Below are 19,892 nucleotides of genomic sequence, written 5' to 3'. Positions count from 1 at the left end.
AAGCCAGCCGTTTGAGCCAAAAACATAGCTAAAGAACCCAGATTAAAGCAAACCGGATGAATAAATCTCACCGGGAGCGAAATTATTGAAGCAACCTGGTCTCTGCGGTAGCGAATCATCATCGTGGTTGAGAATTTACCAAACACAAGTATTGTCATCACAACTACTGGGCCCATGCGCTAAGATACAAATAATGGGCCACCGGTATCGGCCCATACAAAACCAAGGTCGGTATCATCTGAAAAAGGGTCTTAACTGCGATTTGATTTAGGTTTTCCAAATTCTTCATATTGAGTTTGATCTTAAATTTTGGTAAAGTTTTAAAAGTCTTGATCGATGATGAAAGCGAGGGCGGCCGGGGTCAAGGTCTGGTGGGACATAAACAGGTGTCCGGTTCCCGATGACGTTGATGTTGGTCGGGTCGGTCCGTGTATAAGACGGGCGTTGGAGAAATTAGGCTACTGTGGTCCTTTCAATATCACTGCCATTGGCATACTAACAGACGTCCCTCATGACTTTCTGAGACAAGTCTATTCCTCTGGGATGGCTATTCATCATATCCCCCTTGGTTAATATTTCAGTTTTGATTGATATTAAACGTTCTATTAGAGATTTTGTTTTTATTTCATATTATTATAATAAGAAATTTCTATGCGAACAGATATCACTGAAGTGACTGGGGCTCTGATTTATTGGAGTTGGACCCATCCACCTCCGGCTAATATAATGCTCATATCAAATGAGTCAATCTTCTCGAATATTCTCGACACGCTATGTAGGATCGGATACAACGTTGTTCGGTCGATACTTCCTGATGGTTCTCAACAAGGAGCCGCCTCCACTTCCACTTCCCCAGAGTACCTCCTCTGGGAAAGCATACTGGCAAGCTTACGGGCCGGTATTTTTGTCCTCTTTCTCTTACAGTACAGGGTTGAGAAATAATAAGCTGTTTTTGAACTAGTTTTTTTTTTTTTTTTATATATATATAAGATGCTATGGATGCATGGGCACTACAAGGTGACAATTGTGGTAGTGAAACGGCTGAACCTGCCTTGCGTTGTCAGCAATGCATCATTTCTGTCCAAAGCTTTGAAAAATTCACCACCCACGGCTTTGAAAATTTCACCACCCACCTCCAGAGCAGAGAACATGCCCATAATGTAAGCATCCTAGCTGAAAAAAGACAAGACTTGTTGTGATAATACATATGTTTTTTCTCAAGCTACATATGTAGTGTTCTTATTCTAGTTACCATCTGACTTTAATGGTAATATCAAAATCATGTGTTATAGATTATATATAATAATTTTGGTTGTTAACGAGCAGGCACAATACTACTGCAACATAGACGAAGAAAAGAAGAAGCCTAAAAGAGGAAAAAGAAGAAAAAAAAGATATAGGAGTTGATGGGCATATGGGGAATATTTTGTCCTACTTTTTTACCAGCTAAGACATGAGTTTTCACCCAATTTCTCAATAAAAAAAAAAAAAAACACATTTAAGGACAGTTATTGGGAAGATGATTTTTAAAGATTCTTAAAGTTTAAGATTTTATTGTCATTGGTTTGTGGATTTTTATATTTTAATAATATATTTTTGATTTTGTTTTTTCATTTAAAATTTTTTGTTATTTAAAAAATTGAGTATTTATTAATTATAGAATTCTATCAAACTTTAACCCTCTCCAATCTTTTTGATTTTGTTATTTCTTTGTTATTCAAAAAATTGAGTATTTATTAATTATAGAATTCTATCAAACTTTAACCATCTCCATCCTACCAAATCAAATTGCTACAAAATTGGGATTTAAACCCTTAAACCCTAAGACAGCGGCGGAAGATAAAAGAGGGTTAAAAATGTAGACAGCGGCGAAATTGTATTAAACCATAAAAGTATAAGATGATATTGAAGATAAAACATACATTGAGATCATGCGACCAATGCTAGTCTATGAGTCAGAGATAGAAGCGGCCTGGTTAAGGGGGAACTTTCTGTCTCTCATGCCCGAGTCCCAATGCACCCAAAAGAAGTTGCCTAAGTTTTAAAAAGTAGATCTTACCTACTTCTTTTAGCTAAATAAGGTAATTTTTCTACTTTTCCTTCCTATTATGGCCGGCCGGAGAGGCCTCTGGACAACCTTTCCCCCGTTTTCCTCTCCATTTGTGCCGAAGGAAGACTCTGTGCTTGTGACGGTTGACTCGGGGCTGTCCTGTTGAGAAAAGTACCCTCGGTTAGGGTCAGTTTTCGTGCTCTGTTCTGGAGAAAGTACTGCTTGATGCAGTTTAGTAGGCTCTGGTTTGTTTTTCGTCGGGATTACATTTGTTCACTCTGAGAAGTAGAAGTCTCGCTAAGGCTGCTTACTCCTCCTTTGACTGGTATCTCGTGTCTGGCCTGACCTGGGCTTGTTAGTTGTTTGAGTGATTTCTGCTTGTGAGTTTGGTTCTATTTGGTCTCAGGTGCAGAGTCTGCTTTCCATCTCTACCTTGGCTCTACCTCTTCACTGCTCAGAGCTTATGGCGGCCCGTTACTCTCGTCACGATAAGGGGAAAGGAATCGCCACCTCTAGTGGCCCCAGCCGCAGATCCTCGTTTCGCTCCCCTGTTCGTATACCGGAATGTGATAATGATGATCTCATTAGAAAAAATCGTCTAACTCTGGTTGGGCGGGTGACAAACCCCCGTGTCCAAAACCCTAAGGCGCTGGTTCACTACATGCTACAATTCTGGAACCTGGGGAATAGAGTCTCTGGACGTGACCTGGGGCAAGGGAAATTTCAGTTTACCTTCAAGTCTGAGGAGGACTTACAGCTAGTCCTCAGTTGGTCCCCGTTCCATTTCAAGCAATGGATGTTTATCCTCCAACGCTGGGAACCAATCATCTCAGAGACTTTCCCATCTAACATCCTATTCTGGATTCAACTCCAAGGAGTTCCGCAGCATTACTGGACAGAGAAAGCTCTCAATGCCATAGGATCGGATGTGGGAGTTGTTGAGGCAGTAGATACCGAGAATGTGCGAATAAGAGTCCACTTAAATGCTCTGCGTCCTTTGGAGAAATCAGTACCAATAGTCCTCCCCTCTGGTGATATTACTGAGGTAGTTTTGGAGTATGAAAGATTGGAGAAGCACTGTTTTCTCTGCCTCTCTTTGTCTCATGAAGAGCGCGATTGTAACAAAAGGAGATCTCAGCATGTAACTGACAAAGATGACTCGAGGATTAACCAAAGAAACACTCTCCAGAGAATTGATGAAAGGAAGAGGAAGCTTGATTCTAGCATTCCTTCTGACGCTGCTCCTAAAAGGCGGAGAGATGAGAAGCGTTTTTCCCCTTCCAGACGTCGGGATTACCCATCTCATTTTGATTCCCCTCGAAGACTACCAGTTAGAAAGGAGGATCGAAGGAACGTTTTAAGAGATAGAGTGGACCCAAAACTTTATCATAAAGATAGTGGTAGAGCGAGGGATCTGTCAAGGTCAAGACCTCCCCCCCATCTGAATCATCATCACAGGCAGGGCGCTAGAATCCAGCTATCCCTAGGGCCTCTTCTGCCAATATTTGTTAACATTTCCCCTACTTCGGTGAGGGAGGTATCTCCGATCACACCACCGCCGCAGGAGCAGAGAGTTTTACCTCCTCCCCCACCCCTTCCCCCTAGGAGCACGCCTGTGGCTTCCTCCCCCTCACCAAAGTCTCGAAGACCTGCGTTAGAGCGTCTATCACTGGGAGTAGATGCAGGGGGCCAGGACCCCACAGGAGGAGTCTCATCCTCCATGCTAGGACGACTGCAAGAGGTTAACATTGAGTATGCGGGAGATGAGAACTTTGGACTCACGGATATCAACAATGCCAGCATTTTTGGGTCTTGTGCATCCCCTATCCACCCTACCTTGGGTCATCGGCTAGCATTGAACCAAGATCCTTTGGGAGAGACTTCAAGACGCCCTGCATCCCTTAGGCTGTCACACGATCAGCATCAGCAGGTCACTGTCACTATCCCGGAGCTCCCCCCAAAAACAAAAGCGCCAAGTAAGAAGAGAGCAGCAAACTCTTCCAAATCTAGAGGTAATAGAAGCCCTCTCCAAGGAGCCAGTACGAGGAAAAGAAATTCTACAAGACCTAAGATGAGCTCCTCTACTAGAAAAAGATTATGTAATGAAAAGTTACCTCAAGCTGAGGACCAGGTCATGGGGGCTCAGGACTCGCAACCCGCCATTGTACTAATTCCTGCTTCTAAAAAGAAAACTTCAAAGGTGGATTTTCAAAGTCCACCAAATCTTCTTCCTTAGTGTTAGTTAGTTGGAATTGCCAAGGGCTGGGAAGCACCCTGACAATTCCAATACTGCGGGAGATTCGACGTGAGATCTCCCCTAATATTATGTTTCTCATGGAAACCAAAAACCAGGATGATGTGTTTCTTTTAGTGTTTCAATCTATGGGTTTCAATAACCATGTTACTGTCCCACCCCATGGTTTAAGTGGAGGTTTGGCCTTGTTTTGGACTGATGAGGTGTCGCTAGATCTTTTATCTTCTTCTCCAAATTTAAAGGACACTAAGGTCAAGTTCAAACAAGTATCTTCTTTCATCTCCTTTGTGTATGGCGCCCCGCAAGTGTAAAATAGATCATGTGTTTGGAATGCAATCTCTTCCCAAGGTACTAACAGAGAGAGTGCTTGGCTCCTTACGGGAGATTTTAATGAGATCCTGGATAGCAGTGAGAAGGTCGGAGGACCACCGAGAAGTGAAGGCTCCCTCATTCCGTTCCGCTCCTTTGTCTCACAAAATGGCTTGTGGGACGTTCCACACACCGGAAACATGTATCTTGGAGGGGTCAAAGACATAATCACTTTATTCAATCTCGGCTGGATAGGTCTCTAGCTAATATTGCTTGGTCGGAACAGTTTCCCTCGGGGAGATCAAAATATTTAAGATTTGAAGGCTCAGATCATCGCCCCTTAGTAACGTATTTCGACCCTAATAAAGTACTGAAGAAAGGAAGCTTCCGATTCGATAGGAGGCTTAGAGACAAACCAGAGATTTTTCCTCTCATTGAGGCTGCTTGGAGCGGATATGATTTAGAATCTCTCTTTCTCAAATTCTCTAGATGTCGAAGAGACTTAATCCAATGGAACAAAGACCAAATCAAGCTCAAAGTTCAGGAGGTATCGGCTAAACAGGAAGCTCTGGAAGCAGCACTTTCAGCCCAAATTCCCAATGTTGAGCTTATCGATTCTATTACTTAGCAACTAGAATTGGCTTACAAAGAGGAAGAGTCGTTTTGGCGACAAAGAAGCAGAATTCAATGGCTTCAAGAGGGGGATCAAAATTCTAGTTTCTTCCATGCGGTTACTAGGGGAAGGAAGGCAACTAACTACTTCTCTGTTTTGGAGAATGATAATGGAGAGGAAGTATATAAAGAGAGCCAAATTGCGGGCACTATTACTGCGTTCTATGAGAAACTCTTCTCTTCTGCAACAAGTTCTCAACTCCAAGTTGTGGATGAAGCAATCCAGCCACAGATTACATCAGCCATGAATGTGAGGTTGATCCGGGTTCCATCAAGTATGGAGATTAAAGAAGCGGTGTTTGATATCCACCCGGATAAGGCACCGGGTCCGGATGGTTTCTCGGCTGGTTTCTACCACTCTTATTGGGACATTATTGCAACAGACGTGATCAAGGAGGTCCTCTCCTTCTTCGAAAGGGGCCATTTGCATCTTAGGCATAACGAAACTCATGTACGGCTCATTCCAAAAAAGACGGGGGCAAAAAGAGTAGAGGACTATAGACCGATTGCCTTGTGTAGTGTTCACTATAAGATTATCGCCAAGATCTTGTCCAAGAGACTTCAGCCCCTCTTACCGATTCTCATCTCCTCCCATCAATCGGCTTTTGTTCCGGGTAGAGATATCTCCGATAATGTGCTTATTACTCATGAGGTCCTGCATTTTCTAAGAGTTTCAGGAGCCAAAAAGCATTGTGCAATGGCGATTAAGACGGACATGAGTAAGTTCTACGATAGAATCGAATGGTCCTTCCTTCGAGCGATTTTGACTAGATTTGGTTTCCATGACATGTGGACGGGTTGGATTCTGGAATGTGTATCTTCGGTGTCTTACTCGTTTTTAATTAATGGTGCTCCCCAAGGCTGTGTTACTCCGTCCCGAGGGCTCCGTCAGGGTGACCCTCTATCCCCTTACCTATTTATTCTTTGTTCCGAGGTTCTCTCCGGATTATGTCGGAATGCTCAAAGAAAGGGAACTCTCCCGGGAGTTAGAGTAGCCAAAAAAAGCCCGTTGATAAACCACCTTCTCTTTGCGGATGATACTATGTTTTTTAGTAAAACGAGTGTCAAAAGTTGTGAGACTCTCTTATCTATCCTTAAGCGTTATGAAGTTGCCTCGGGGCAATGCATTAATGCTGCCAAATCAGGTATAACTTTCTCCTCCAAGACCCCCCTTGAGGTGAAACAAAGGGTGAAACTATCTCTTGGGATTACCAATGAGGGAGGAATTGGGAAATATCTAGGACTCCCGGAGCATTTTGGAAGAAAAAAGAAAGATATCTTCACTGGGATTGTGGAGAAAATTAGACATCGTATCGGAACGTGGACAACACGTTTCCTCTCGGCTGCCGGGAAAGAAGTCTTGCTAAAGGCGGTATTAGCGGCTATGCCGGCCTATGCGATGTCGTGTTTCAAGTTGCCCTCCTCGCTATGTAAGAGAATCCAATCAGCTCTAACAAGGTTTTGGTGGGACACTAATCAAGATAAAAAGAAGATGTGTTGGGTTTCATGGGAGAAGCTTACCTTACCAAAAGACTCGGGAGGATTGGGTTTTCGTGATATAATCTCCTTTAATGACTCGCTGCTAGCTAAAATCAGTTGGAATCTAGTGCAAAAACCTGACTCGCTGCTAGCGAAAGTCTTAATGGGCAAATATTGCCATTCGTCCTCCTTTATGGAGTCTAAATGTCCATCGTCGGCCTCACATGGATGGAGAGGTGTCCTGGCCGGGAGAGATATTCTCTCAAAGGGTCTCGGCTGGATAATTGGCAATGGAGCTGAGGTTAGTGTGTGGAGCTCTCCGTGGCTGTCTGCCTCTATCCCAATGAGACCAATAGGCCCCCCTCCTCTATCTAGTTTGAATTTAACGGTCAAAGATCTGCTGATCCCAAACTCGACTTTGTGGAATCTAGAGGCTGTTAGACTCCATGTACCTCACCATGAGGAAGATGTACTCCGGTTAGTTTTGAGCTCCATCCCTAGACCGGATAAACAGAGATGGCTACTTCACAAAAGGGGAGTTTACTCTTCGAAATCTGGCTACTCGTGTACTAAATCCTTTGGGTTAGAGACTTCAGAAAGTAACTTTAATTGGCGAGCTAATATTTGGAGTATCAGCACGTCGACCAAGTTAAAAATGTTCTTGTGGAAGGCCGCTAGAAAGGCTTTACCAGTGGGAGAGGCCCTCGCTAGTAGAGGTTTTGGAGCGGACATTGTTTGCAAACGCTGTGGTGAGAGAGAGGATTTAGTTCACATTTTTTTCTCTTGCTCTTTTGCAGCTAGAGTGTGGGATCTTGTTCCTGCGATTCAGAAACCGCAGACCACTGATGACACCTCTTTAAAGGAATGTTTGGTTTTAGCAAAAAAGATGATCCTCTTACCCCCAGTAGGTTTATGTGTGACTCCGATTTACCCGTGGATCTTCTGGTTCCTCTGGAAAGCTCGCAATCTGCTGCTCTTTGAAGATCGTGGAGGGTCCGAGTTGGACATCGTGGTGAAAGCTGTAACCGAAGCCAAAATGTGGGAAAAAGCAAAACAACTTAAAGTGACTAAGGGTCACGGCCTGCGGAAGGAAGCCTCTACGGAGGCTCGACCAGATGCGTTCTTGTGCTTCTCGGACGCAGCCTGGAAGGCGTCCACCGGTGTGGGAGGGCTTGGCTGGTTAGTTAAAGACCCACTTAGGAGAACGATTCTCCAAGGTTCCTCATTTAGACCCTTTGTGGCTTCGCCTCTTCTGGCGGAAGCACTCGCTATGGAAGCTGCATTCGAGGCAGCTTTAGCGTCGGGTGTGTTAAGCGTAGCCTGTTTCTCTGACTGTCAGGAGCTCGTGCTTCTGCTGCAATCGGGAGGCTATGTCAATGAGCTTGATGGTGTTCTTGCAAACATCTCGTCTCTTCGTTCTAGTTTTGTGTCTGTCTCCTTTCATTTCATACCTCGTTCTGAAAATTCTCAAGCAGACTCTTTAGCAAAAGCTGCTTTAATTTCCTGTACCAGCTCCTCTTGTGTTGGAGTTTAAACGATTTCGATTATTAATTTATAGTTTGCCCAAAAAAAGAAGCGGCCTGGTTATCATCATAACATGAATGCAGGAGCCATCAATTGCTTTGGTTATGATCAGTGCAATCATGTCTAATGGCCCTTTTATCTTGGTTTTTGAAGTGGCAATAGAATCTGCTATGCTCAGTTCCCTCAGAAGTTTGAAGCTATTGGACCCAAATGATCATTATGAAAACTAATAAAGTCTTCTTCGATTTTACTAGAAGTCTTGCATCACACAAGTATGCACTCTGGTTAGTCGGAGACAGAGTAAGAAGAGTAGAAGACATCAGACACATTACATTAGAGAAATAAAAAAAGGCAAAGAGGTAAATCATTTTTAAAGGTTTGAGAACCAAAGTAGGAGAGTAGTATCTGCACAATATTACTTTTAGAATCAACAATAAACAACACCGAAAAAAAACGCTTTAACCTGAGCTATCTGTGAATAACCTAACTATATATTTTTTTATTTTTTTCCCTCTGGAACATATTCACCCGCCGGTACAACACTTAAAAAGAAGTTCTCTCTTCTAAATCGTATCTCCAGCCTGGTTGAACTGTCTGAAGCAACACTACTATATAGTACTGTTCCGGCAAGATTTTCAACATACGTAGTTGTCCCCAGTTATAAACCAATCGGTCTGGACCAATGAAACTCCGCTAATCTTCGGCTTACTCCTCATTTTTGGCTGGTTAAAACAAACAAAACCGAACTTGAGATGAGATTGTGATTCTGATTTCTTAACAATGCTATTAGGAATCCGAATATGCAAGAAAAAGTCCGCAACTTTTTTAAAGCGATTTAATTCCACAAAAGTGATTGGTTTGTTACAGATTTACATTTATTACAAAATTTGATGATAATCATAACAATAACCAAGAAGTGCCTTATACATAGCTTGTTCAATGCAGAAACTAGGTAAAGATTCGAGATCCTTTAGAGTTGCTCAACTAAGTTCATATGTGCAAATCTCTGATATTTTGCCTTTACTAGCTAAATACACTAAGAAACTACATAAAAAAGGGTTAGACAATCAAGTGTGCTCATGGTGTTCCACAATGCATCAGGTCCAGTAAGGACCAAGAAACGTGCCCTACCACTAACCCATTTCCCCACTATTATAATTTACAATCTCCACCAATTGGCCAACGATGGAGTATTATGAACTATAAAGCAAATCATAAAGCTTCTATTTGTCTAGTTATGTAATGTTGCCAACGAAAAAGCCAAGCCTTTCCCATAGCCAAAAATGGTATAAACTTCACATATGCTCAAACGAGTAAAAAAGCCAACCCCACAAAGAATGAAGATTCCTAACTTATAGTTCAACCATTGATGAACAAACACAGACAATAAGCAAAATGACACTGCAATTGAACAAAGTTTGTGTAGATAGTTTACCTGTGAACGTGAAAACTCGGCTAACCCGACATCGGCATCAATGGGAGTGTTTATACAAATCATAAGGTGCCCACAAAGTGTCTAAAGGACATGGAAGCTTGGAATCAAGCCTTAGCCATGGCTTGCCACTACCTGACCAATGAAGCAAACTCACAGGACCAGAATGCAAATCACGGCAGCTACCTCTAACATTATCACCACCAAGGCCATGCTGATTCCACCGATGTGAAATCGGAGCAACGTGACCAGCAAATACGAGAAGAAACGGTGGAAGAGAACCAAGCTCATAGATCCTCTCCATCTTCTGAATCTCCATCCACTTCTCAATCCGTTTGGTGAACTTAAATCGTCTCCATTTCTTCAGATCAATCACCATGACACCAGTATTGAAGTAACAAGGGTTCCTCCCTTTGAACGTTCCGTGAAACCTCTTATCAGACCAGAAACCTCCGGTGAAGTATTTAGTGAAATTGGCGTGACAATACTCGGGAGCTCCGATTGTTCTCGGGCCTAGACCCGTTTTCCAGAGCTTCACAATGTCATCGACGACGATGAGGTCCGAATCCAAGTAGATGACCCGCTTAACGCAAGGCTCGAGCAGATCCGCCAAGTAGTTTCTGGCGTAATTGAGCGGTTGCTCCAGGGCCTGCCTCACGGAAGATGAGATCAACGACTGAACGGTCTCAGGGGCAAAATAGTAAATCTTGAGATTGTTCAATTTGGGGAAAGTAGAACGGATAAGAGATTCTAGGGTTTGAATGTCGGAGGAGGAGACGAGGAAGTGGAAGAAGACGCTTTGAGGACACATCGAGTGTTGGAGGATCGAATTGACGGCTGCGATTGATCCGCGGAGGTAATCGATGTCGAGAGTGATGGCAACGTGGACGAGATTAGGGTTACAGACGCCGGAATCGTCGCCGGAAGATCTGCATTGTTCGGCGTTACGAAAAATCGGAGATTCTCTGAAGGAGGAGGAGGAGTGTCGTGTTTTGAAAGCGCCAGAGGGTTCGGGATGCGAAGACGATCGGATAGCTGCGGCGGGGGAAAAGGATCGGAGTGAAGGGGAGAGGAGAATCATGGCTAATGCGGCGGTAAAGACGGCGGAGAATCTCGTAATCCAATGCATGGCGAGAATGCAGAAGATACGAAGAAGAAGGCTTTTATAAGTTTTGTTAAAGGAAGAAGGAAAGAGCAACAAATCAGAGAGGAACCTTCTTCACCTTCATGTTCATGGTGAAGAAATCGAAAGAGGCGTAGGATAAGAAGAACACAGAGAGGCACATTTCGCATGTCAATGCTACTCTGCGCCCTCTCTTCTCTTCCCTTCTCCTCTGCTTTCTACTCGTTTGCACGATTACGCTATTTTAAGTTTTTTTTTTCTAAGGAAGAAGAAGCAGAAGAAGAAGAGATTACTATTTTATTTTTGTTTTTTTTTACACGAACACAGAGAGAGTGAGAGAGAAAAGGGTCGAGTAACATTTGTATTTATAGTAGTTGAATATATTATTTAATATAAAAAAAGTGTTTTAATAAATTAAATGTGGATTAATTAAAGCAAGTGGAAACGTGAAAGTTAAAAAGATGTAATTAATGTATTGTGAAGAGCAAATGTCACTGTCGCTGGTGATGATTCTATTTCTAGATATTAATGTGTGTATGTACTCCTTGTTTCTTCTGTTTATTACTTTTACAATGACTTTCTCTGGAATCTCTGATAAAATTACAGTCTCGCAATTTCTTATTACAAGGAAGTAAAACTTAGTTAGGTGTTGTGTTTGTAAACACGATGATGTCCTAGATCGACAGATTATATATAGAAGAAGCTTCAGCGAAACGTCGAGCCAACCTAACCAACACCGACCATATATCGTGCCCGATATATTTTCTTAGATGATAGTACCAGTTTATAAACCATGTCTTCTTTATGTTGATTAAATATAATAATGCTACTTTTGAGGTTCTAGATCACAAGTATAGCAATTTAAGAAACACTTGAAAGATTATAAAGAATTACTCTCTTTATTGCTTAAGAAAATATCTCAAAACTTAAGCTCTCAATCTCTCAATGTCTCACACTTAATGTCATGCCTCGACATCTATATTTATATAAGAAACCTATTCCTAATCCTATTAGAAATACATATACTTAGATAACTCCTAAAGTATATGATCATTATCTCTAACTAAACCATTGCTCGGTTTAGGACTAGGATAGCTTCTTCTCCAAGTTAAGTCTTCAAGCTTAACTCAACATTCTCCCCCTTAAGCTTGAAGTCTTCTTTTGCCAAGTCTCGAACACCTATGAACTCCCTCATCTCTTTAAACTTGATTTTTCCTAAAGCTTTTGTAAGTATATCCGCCTTTTGCTCGTTGCCGGGAACATGCTCCACCTCTATTTGTCCATTCTCCACGCATTCTCTTATAAAATGATACCTCCTATGTATGTGCTTGCTTCGACCATGAAAGACCGGATTTTGGTGAGAGCAATGGCTGACTTGTTATCCATGAGCAGTGTAACCTTCTCGCTTGGCTGTCCCGTGACTTCACTAAGTAGATCCGCTAGCCAAATTGCTTGCCTAGCTGCTTCGGTTCCAGCCATGAACTCGGCCTCACAAGAAGACATCGCCACAGTCTCTTGCTTATGTGTGTTCCACGAGATCGGGCTTCCTCCAAGATAGAAGATGTGTCCAGCAGTACTTCTTCCGTCGTCCGGATCGACATTATGACTACTATCGCTATATCCCACAAGTCTCGGTACCTTTGCCTGAGAACGTGCAAATACAAGCCCAAGTGAAGTAGTACCTTTTAAATACCTTAGGCATTGTTTCATTGCAGCTCCATGAGAGATCTTTGGGTTATGCATATAACGACTTAAGATCCCGACACAATAAGTCAAGTCCGGTCGTGTGTGCAGCAAGTAACGAAGACAACCCACATTCTTTCTAAACATTGTGGCGTCTATACTCCTTTCATGCTCCGATTTTTCAAGCTTCAGGCCGGATTCCATTGGTGAATGAACTGAATTACAATCCTTCATTCCACCTTCTTCTATGATCTTCAATGCATACTTCTTTTGATTTAATGATATCCCTTCTTGATGTTGACAAACTTCAATACCGAGATAATATGTCAAGCATCCGAGGTCACTCATCTCGAATTTTGTAGCCATTTCCTTTTTAAACTCGAAGATAAGACTCATGCTTGTTCCTGTAACAAAAAGATCATCAACATACACGGCTATAAGGAGGTAATCATGCATTACTTCCTTGCGATACACAGATGGTTCCTTTGAACACTTTACAAACTTAAGCTCCATGAGGATTTGATTCAATTTGTGATTCCAAGCCCTTGGTGCTTGTCGTAATCCATACAAAGCCTTCTTAAGTTTATAAACCTTTCCTTCTAGTTGCTTCTTTTCGAATCCTTCTGGTTGCAAGAAATGGACCGTTTCTTTTAGCTCACCATGGAGAAATGCAGTTTTTACATCGAGATGATGTATCTCCCATCCATTTGCAGCCGCAAGGTTAACCAACAATCTTATGGTTTCAAGACGAGCAACCGGAGCAAACACTTCCTCAAAATCGATCCCGTATTGTTGTACATACCCTTTTGCAACGAGTCGGGCTTTGTACTTGTTGATGCTTCCATCGGCGTTTGTCTTGAGTTTAAAGACCCATTTTAACCCAATTGGCTTAACTCCATCTGGTAAGTCCACAAGATCCCAAGTTTGGTTCTTCTCAATCGAATGAATCTCATCCTCGCACGCAAGCATCCATTCTTTCTTTCCTTTAGCTTCTTGGTAGTTTCTAGGTTCATTGTTTAAACACATCAGAAGTATCTCACCTTCCTCCTCAGCAAGTAGTGCATAGTCTTGAAGATATTGTGGTCTTTGTCTTTCTCTTGTAGCTTTTCTTAAAGCTATAGGCTGATCACCAGCTTCGGAATCCTCATGATCAAGTTCTTCTTCACTCTCATGACCATTATCCGACACATGATCATTTCCGTGATTGTTGTCTACTTGTTCGATTTCTTCATTCTCATTCTCGGTTTCTTGTATACCACGATTGCCAAACTCTTCAAAGCCAAAACTAAACCTTCCTCCATGCTCCTCTTCTGATGTATTTAGCTTCCAATTCCAGCCTTTTGTTTCGTCAAAGATCACATCTCGGCTTACAACTATCTTCTTTGTTTGCGGATCAAGTAATCTATAAGCTTTTGAGCCCGGCTCAGTTCCTAAATGAATAAGCATACGCGTCCTATCTTCTAGCTTCTTTAGGTGCGGCTTCTCCACTTTTGCGTATGCAATGCATCCAAAAATCCGAAGGTGATCAATGTTAGGCTTCTTAGATCTAAAGACCTCATACGGTGTCTTGTCCGAGAGTGCTCTTGTTGCAATACGGTTTAGCAAGTATGTAGAGTGTCTAACTGCTTCTCCCCACAAGTAATTCGACATGTGCATGTGTTTTAAGATGCTTCTAGACATCTCCGTTAGGGTTCTATTGCGTCGCTCGACTACTCCATTCTGTTGAGGCGTGTATGGGGCAGTGAGGTGACGGTTTATACCCTCTTTTTCACAAAAAGACATGAATTCTTGTGATACAAACTCCCCTCCTCTATCTGTCCTGAAAGTTTGTATGTGAAGTCCTGTTTCTTGTTCCACAAGTTGCCTAAACCTTTTGAATTTTTCAAAAGCCTCACTCTTTTCCTTCAACAAGCTCGTCCACATATACCGAGAATGATCGTCTATGAGGACAAAGATGTACCTATTTCCAGCAGTTGTGCTTGGTGATATAGGGCCACAAAGATCACCGTGAATTAGCTCAAGCATCCTACTTGCTCTATACGAAGTAGCTTGAGGAAACATTCTTCTTGTTTGTTTCCCAAGTAAGCAAGATGCACATAATTCCTTCTCGACAACAACTCGTGGTATGCCCTGAACTAACTCCTTTTGTATCATCGATTTGATTGTCTCATAGTTTATGTGACCCAATCTTGCATGCCACCTGCTAGAATCCGAAATTGTAGTTAGATTACAAGAAGCTATGTTGCGAATCCTCATGCTTACTTTGTATAGCCGGTTCTTTGATCTATCGGCCTTAACAAGTAGTTTTCCTTCTCGGTCATGCATAGTTAGTTGTTCTCCTTTCATGCGTATGTCACACCCAGATTCTGTGGCTTGTCCAAGACTAGTGATGTTGCTTTTTAAGTCTGGTATGAAATACACATTGGTCATCTTTCTTGGTTCACCATTCATATCAATAAACGAGATTGTGCCTTTTCCCTTGATAGCAATGCATGAATCATCTCCAAATCGTACTTTCCCGGTGATGGAGTCATCAATTTTGTCAAAATACCTTCGATCTCCTGTCATATGGTTGCTAGCTCCATTGTCGAGGTACCAAAGATTTTCTTCACCAATATCACCAATGTTTGTTTCATACTTGCTGGGAATGCAATGTTTCTCGTTGAGATAAACGACTTCATGTAGCATGAGCTCGTCCGCGTCTTGTGTATCATTAGTCTCCGCTTCTTCTGCTTCTTGTAACTTAAGTAGTCGATCAGGACAGCTCGAGGCGTAGTGTCCAAGTTTGTCACATCGAAAACATGTGATTTTGGACGTGTCTCTTCCTCCTCCTTGTCCTCGTCCTCGACCTCTGTATCGTCCACCTCGGCCTCTTCCGCGTGTGTCTCCATTATAATCCCGATTCGATTGGCCATCCGTGTTTGTATACATAAGTTTTCCACCATCGTCTTGGCCATCGTCTTCCTCAAAGGTGCGTTCTTCATATGTTTTCAGACGTCCGATAGCCTCGTCAAAAGACATTGTATTAAGATCAAACACTTGCTCAAGTGTAGCGACTATGTGAATATACTTTCGCCGGGGAAGACTTTTCAGAAATTTCTTAACAAGTTTAGGCTCTGCCATGGTTTCTCCTAGAGCCGCAGCCTTGGAAGAAATCTCAGCAATCCTTCCTGCAAAGTCGTCGATCTTCTCGGAGTCTTTCATCGTGAGTTTGTCAAACTCAGACAACAATGTTTGGAGTCTAGCGTCTTTAACTCTATCTGCACCCATATGTCGTGTGTTGATCGCATCCCACACCTTCTTTGCTGTATCTAGGGTACCAAACTGAAGAACAAGTGTTTCGGGGATGGATTGAAACAACAAAGCTATGGCCATGGTGTTCTTCTCGGGATCAATCGCTTCTGTGACGGGGTCAATTGCCTCCCAAACCTTATGAACCTGAAGTGTAATCTTCATGCGTATGGCCCATACTGTATAGTTCACGGATGTGAGCATAGGACATGCGATAGAAGAGCTTCCACTTGTCTTTGGTTTTGGGTCGGAAACAACAATATCGGCCATGATTGATCAAGATCGGTTTATAGGCTCTGATACCAAATCTAGATCACAAGTATAGCAATTTAAGAAACACTTGAAAGATTATAAAGAATTACTCTCTTTATTGCTTAAGAAAATATCTCAAAACTTAAGCTCTCAATCTCTCAATGTCTCACACTTAATGTCATGCCTCGACATCTATATTTATATAAGAAACCTATTCCTAATCCTATTAGAAATACATATACTTAGATAACTCCTAAAGTATATGATCATTATCTCTAACTAAACCATTGCTCGGTTTAGGATTAGGATAGCTTCTTCTCCAAGTTAAGTCTTCAAGCTTAACTCAACAGAGGTTCGTAATACTGACTATATATAACTACTGTTTAGCTAAACTCGAGAGAGATTAAAAGTTCTTTTGTAACTTGAAGCCCCCTATTTACAAAATACTACAGTAAGATATGTTTATTCATAATAGTGAAGTAATCATCGAATATAGAAAGTGAAATATATATATAGTATAATTGAGTTAATATATAATGACGATTCTTTTGCCTTGGAAATGAGGTCCCGCGAGAGATTAGTAAACTACTTTAGACCTTTTAATACGCATTCGTTAAGACTGACACAGTCACACTGACACACTCGACCATATCGAATCTTATTTTATTCTGCTTCAAGAATCTAACACGTACGTTAACCAGTACCACCTCTCTCATTGAAGAGAACCTCCTTTGGCGTCTTCTTTTTCGTCACTTTCTTCTTTTACTTTTTCTTTTTTTTTCGGTTTATCTATCACTTTCCAGCAGTAAATAATGGGTCATTATTCATTTATCATATGTCTAATCTCAAATCTAATACAATTAACTATGGTTATATTCAATATAGACATACAAAATTGTCCGTACCCTTTAACCCTCTTTTTTTATTTTGTCCTTTACCGTAAAAAATAATGGATGGTTATAAAATTTCCGCAATTAAAAAACTGATTTTTGGATCTTAAGTTCTTAACATACGATTTTGCATGTTAACTTAACATTTTTCAGATAGTCGACATTGGTTTCAACAAGTTCATAAGCAATATCCACTAGGTTACAAGCTATTTTTTGTTTTGTTTGTTACTTTGTTTTTAGTCACTATGTTATTTTACAAAGTTCGCACAAGTGTCTTCGTCGTTTTTTAATACCAGTTCGTCAAATCAGAGTAACTAGCACTTATATTTCGTTTTTTCTTTTATATTTGCGTTTTTCCTTATAATTTGTCAAATTAAGGTAACTGGCACTTAAAAAATTGATTAAGACCAGTAAAAAAATCAAAGTGATGGCACAACTAGTATAGCTATTTGAGTATGGGACTTGCTCCATATACTTGGTGAGATAAAAACAATTGCAAACATTATGATGTTTCTTCATTGACTTTTTTCCCCTTAAATGATGTAATTTGTTTGAAGTTTACTTTGTTGTAAATGCAAAGACAAATATTATATGATGCGTTTGAAACTATCAAAACCTTAAGATCAACACAAAGTACTGAAAACTAGAAAGTTTAGGTTCACAATTCATTTTAACAACGTCCTGCTAATTTTCAAAAGAAATTTGATAAATTTCTTTTATGAGTGTAAGAATTAATATCGAGGAGAGAGACAACGAATAGCTAAAGATCGCTACAAGATTATTGAAACAGAGAGGAAACGAGAATGGTGAGAGCAATTATCAAGCTGATGCAAGCAGAGATCTCCGGCGATGTTGCTGCGGCCGTGATAATGATCGGTGGTCTAGGCTTGTTAGGAACGCATTCATTGCAAACCGGCGGCAACGGCGGTGGAAGCGGCAATGGGCAGTGAGTACACGGTGGTGGCGGTGAGGGAGGAGGAGGAGAAGGCGGCGGCGGACAAGGAGAAGGGGGCGGTGGAGAAGGTGGGGGCGGACAGAATATCTCTACCGGCGGTGGAGGTGGAGGAAGCGGCGGAGGACATAGAATTTCTTGTGGGGGCGGCGGTGGAGGTGAAGGCGAAGGAGGAGGTGGCTGATCACATGGATTCTCACATTCTAAGCACATAGCACATTCAACCTCTGGTCTCTCTGTTATCCTCAGTGCAACAGATTGTGATATCAAAAACAGAGTGAAGAAACAGAGAAACAACTCCATTTTCAAGATGAAGAGAGAAAATGCTGAAGTTCATCAAATGGTGGAAGAAGTAAGCTAAGCTCTCATGGCTTTTTAAAGAACTTGACTTTTCTGAAGAACCTTCAAAAGCTACAACTTTTGGAATCTGATACCATTTAAATTTTACAGCTTCGAATTGAAGAACCAAGCTCTTTTTTGGACCATATCATAACTGTCATCCACATTGGTCGAACAGATTCTCTTGATTTAGAGATTCTTGAGATTTGGTAATTAAAGAGTTCTTTGTTCACTTCCGTAAGAAACCAAAATGTCTCAGTAAAGCTAATTGAAAGAAGTTTTATTCAGACACTTATAACAATGATTGTGTCTTTAGTTTTAAAACCACTCGCCTCTCATCTCTCTTAAGACTCTAGAGTGAGGAAACGTTTCAGGATCGCCTCGTTCCGCGTTGCGTTTGAATATCATTGTTGCTTTCATCAAAGACTCTTCCGCCGTGTCTAGCTGCTCCGGCATCCATCCGATGACGTCTTTCCCAGCCGGGTACGCCGTTCCATCCGTGGCTTGCGTTATAGGTTTACGAGTATCGGCGAATTCAATCTCCGACAACGGAGAAGCTTTGTGGTGTTTGTAATACTCTTGGTCGGTCTCTGTCTCATCCTCTCTCCGCCTCTGCTCCTCCGCTTCTCCTTCGTTCCTCGGCCACGGTGAGCCGTCTAAACCGGCACAGCTTACGGAATCAAGCGACGGCGGTGAGGCGGTTGAGCTTTTTCGTCTCTGTTGGAAATGAGGTTCTGACGGGTGACCAACGGGAGTACTCTCTAGCTTATGTGCGGTGGCGCGTGGTGATTTTGGCGGTACAAGCGGTTGCTCTTCTAAACTCGGTCGTGGAGTATCGTCAACGATTTCTTCCGCCGCTGTCTTAGGGTTTGCAACATCATCCATACCCTGCAACACAAGCAATCACCAAAAGCTACTTATTGTTTGTGTTTTTTTTTCTTTTTTATTTTTGTTAAAAAAAAACATTATCACATCCGGATTAATTATTTTTAACATCGTCGACTACGTATTATAAACTGAATAGCTAATAAAATATGAGAAAATAAAAGAAATAGAAAATTTATATACTTCGGGGTCTGTGGGATAAATAGCTGGATCAGCTCCATCGTTACCGGAATGGATCTCCGGATCAGCAGTGCGGCCAGACGTTGAAGATCCAAACGCTAAACACCTTTGAGCAAGTGGTCGAACACGAGAACGCGACGCTGAGGCAAACGCGAATAATCGAGATTGCATCATCATCATATAGCTTTCTTCACAATTGTTTTCTGCGTTTTGTTCGCTGATTAGGAAAGTTTGTATTTTGTGGAGTAGCGATTACTTTTATAATTAGTCTGCGTTGACACGTCTCAGTGTCATGCCTCGTCGGTAGTGACGTGGCGGGCTTAGAATGACTAGAAAAGCTTAGAAGCTGCTCGGTGTCCCTAGATTTTCATTTACTTTATCCATATAGCAAATATAATTTTGATTTTTTTTTACATCTATTAAAACTTGCATTACAAACGTTTTACCCAACAACTAAATAAATATCTGATATTTAATTCTCAACATTAAAATCTGTCACGCATTAACACAGGCTATTATAGTGATGGTAATTTTAAAGTCGATTTTTAGCAGAAGAGCAACAAAAAAAAATCGACTA

General features: G+C 41.6%; 4 protein-coding genes across 4 annotated transcripts; 1 reads left to right on the top strand and 3 right to left on the bottom strand.

Annotated features, from left to right (window-relative positions):
* Positions 1-94: 94 nt before the first annotated feature.
* On the top strand, positions 95-1,540 carry LOC17898963. The gene is made up of 5 exons (XM_006304093.2): positions 95-227; positions 319-568; positions 662-898; positions 991-1,160; positions 1,327-1,540. The coding sequence occupies exons 2-5, from the start codon at positions 337-339 to the stop codon at positions 1,405-1,407; spliced, it is 720 nt and encodes a 239-aa protein (XP_006304155.1). The 5' UTR covers positions 95-227; positions 319-336; the 3' UTR covers positions 1,408-1,540.
* Positions 1,541-8,596: 7,056 nt separating this feature from the next.
* LOC17899083 (probable galacturonosyltransferase-like 5) lies at positions 8,597-11,157 on the bottom strand. Its single transcript, XM_006305099.2, has 2 exons — positions 9,724-11,157; positions 8,597-9,010 (listed from the first exon to the last, which is right to left on the bottom strand). Exon 1 carries the CDS (start codon positions 10,847-10,849, stop codon positions 9,761-9,763), a length of 1,089 nt encoding a protein of 362 aa, XP_006305161.1. The 5' UTR covers positions 10,850-11,157; the 3' UTR covers positions 8,597-9,010; positions 9,724-9,760.
* Positions 11,158-17,576: 6,419 nt separating this feature from the next.
* Positions 17,577-18,448, bottom strand: LOC111832581 (leucine-rich repeat extensin-like protein 6). Its single transcript, XM_023789838.1, has one exon. The coding sequence runs from the start codon at positions 18,212-18,214 to the stop codon at positions 17,738-17,740; it is 477 nt and encodes a 158-aa protein (XP_023645606.1). The 5' UTR covers positions 18,215-18,448; the 3' UTR covers positions 17,577-17,737.
* A 67-nt stretch (positions 18,449-18,515) lies between these two features.
* LOC17900086 lies at positions 18,516-19,787 on the bottom strand. The gene is made up of 2 exons (XM_006303237.2): positions 19,319-19,787; positions 18,516-19,138 (listed from the first exon to the last, which is right to left on the bottom strand). The coding sequence occupies exons 1-2, from the start codon at positions 19,493-19,495 to the stop codon at positions 18,569-18,571; spliced, it is 747 nt and encodes a 248-aa protein (XP_006303299.1). The 5' UTR covers positions 19,496-19,787; the 3' UTR covers positions 18,516-18,568.
* Positions 19,788-19,892: the final 105 nt, after the last annotated feature.

The sequence above is a fragment of the Capsella rubella genome, unplaced genomic scaffold (genome assembly GCF_000375325.1).
Source record: "Capsella rubella cultivar Monte Gargano unplaced genomic scaffold, Caprub1_0 scaffold_1, whole genome shotgun sequence".
Classification (NCBI taxonomy): domain Eukaryota; kingdom Viridiplantae; phylum Streptophyta; class Magnoliopsida; order Brassicales; family Brassicaceae; genus Capsella; species Capsella rubella.
This window is presented reverse-complemented; position numbering and strand designations above follow the sequence as displayed.

Excerpts from the sequence above, each read along its gene's own strand:
- LOC111832581 (XM_023789838.1), bottom strand. The coding sequence starts at position 18,214 with ATGGAGTTGTTTCTCTGTTTCTTCACTCTGTTTTTGATATCACAATCT.
- LOC17900086 (XM_006303237.2), bottom strand. The coding sequence starts at position 19,495 with ATGATGATGATGCAATCTCGATTATTCGCGTTTGCCTCAGCGTCGCGT. Across the intron at positions 19,139-19,318 it reads TTTATCCCACAGACCCCGAA|GGTATGGATGATGTTGCAAA; the intron begins GTATATAAATTT and ends CTTGTGTTGCAG.
- LOC17899083 (XM_006305099.2), bottom strand. The coding sequence starts at position 10,849 with ATGCATTGGATTACGAGATTCTCCGCCGTCTTTACCGCCGCATTAGCC.
- LOC17898963 (XM_006304093.2), top strand. The coding sequence starts at position 337 with ATGATGAAAGCGAGGGCGGCCGGGGTCAAGGTCTGGTGGGACATAAAC. Across the intron at positions 569-661 it reads TATTCATCATATCCCCCTTG|ATATCACTGAAGTGACTGGG; the intron begins GTTAATATTTCA and ends CTATGCGAACAG. Across the intron at positions 899-990 it reads ACTGGCAAGCTTACGGGCCG|ATGCTATGGATGCATGGGCA; the intron begins GTATTTTTGTCC and ends TATATATATAAG.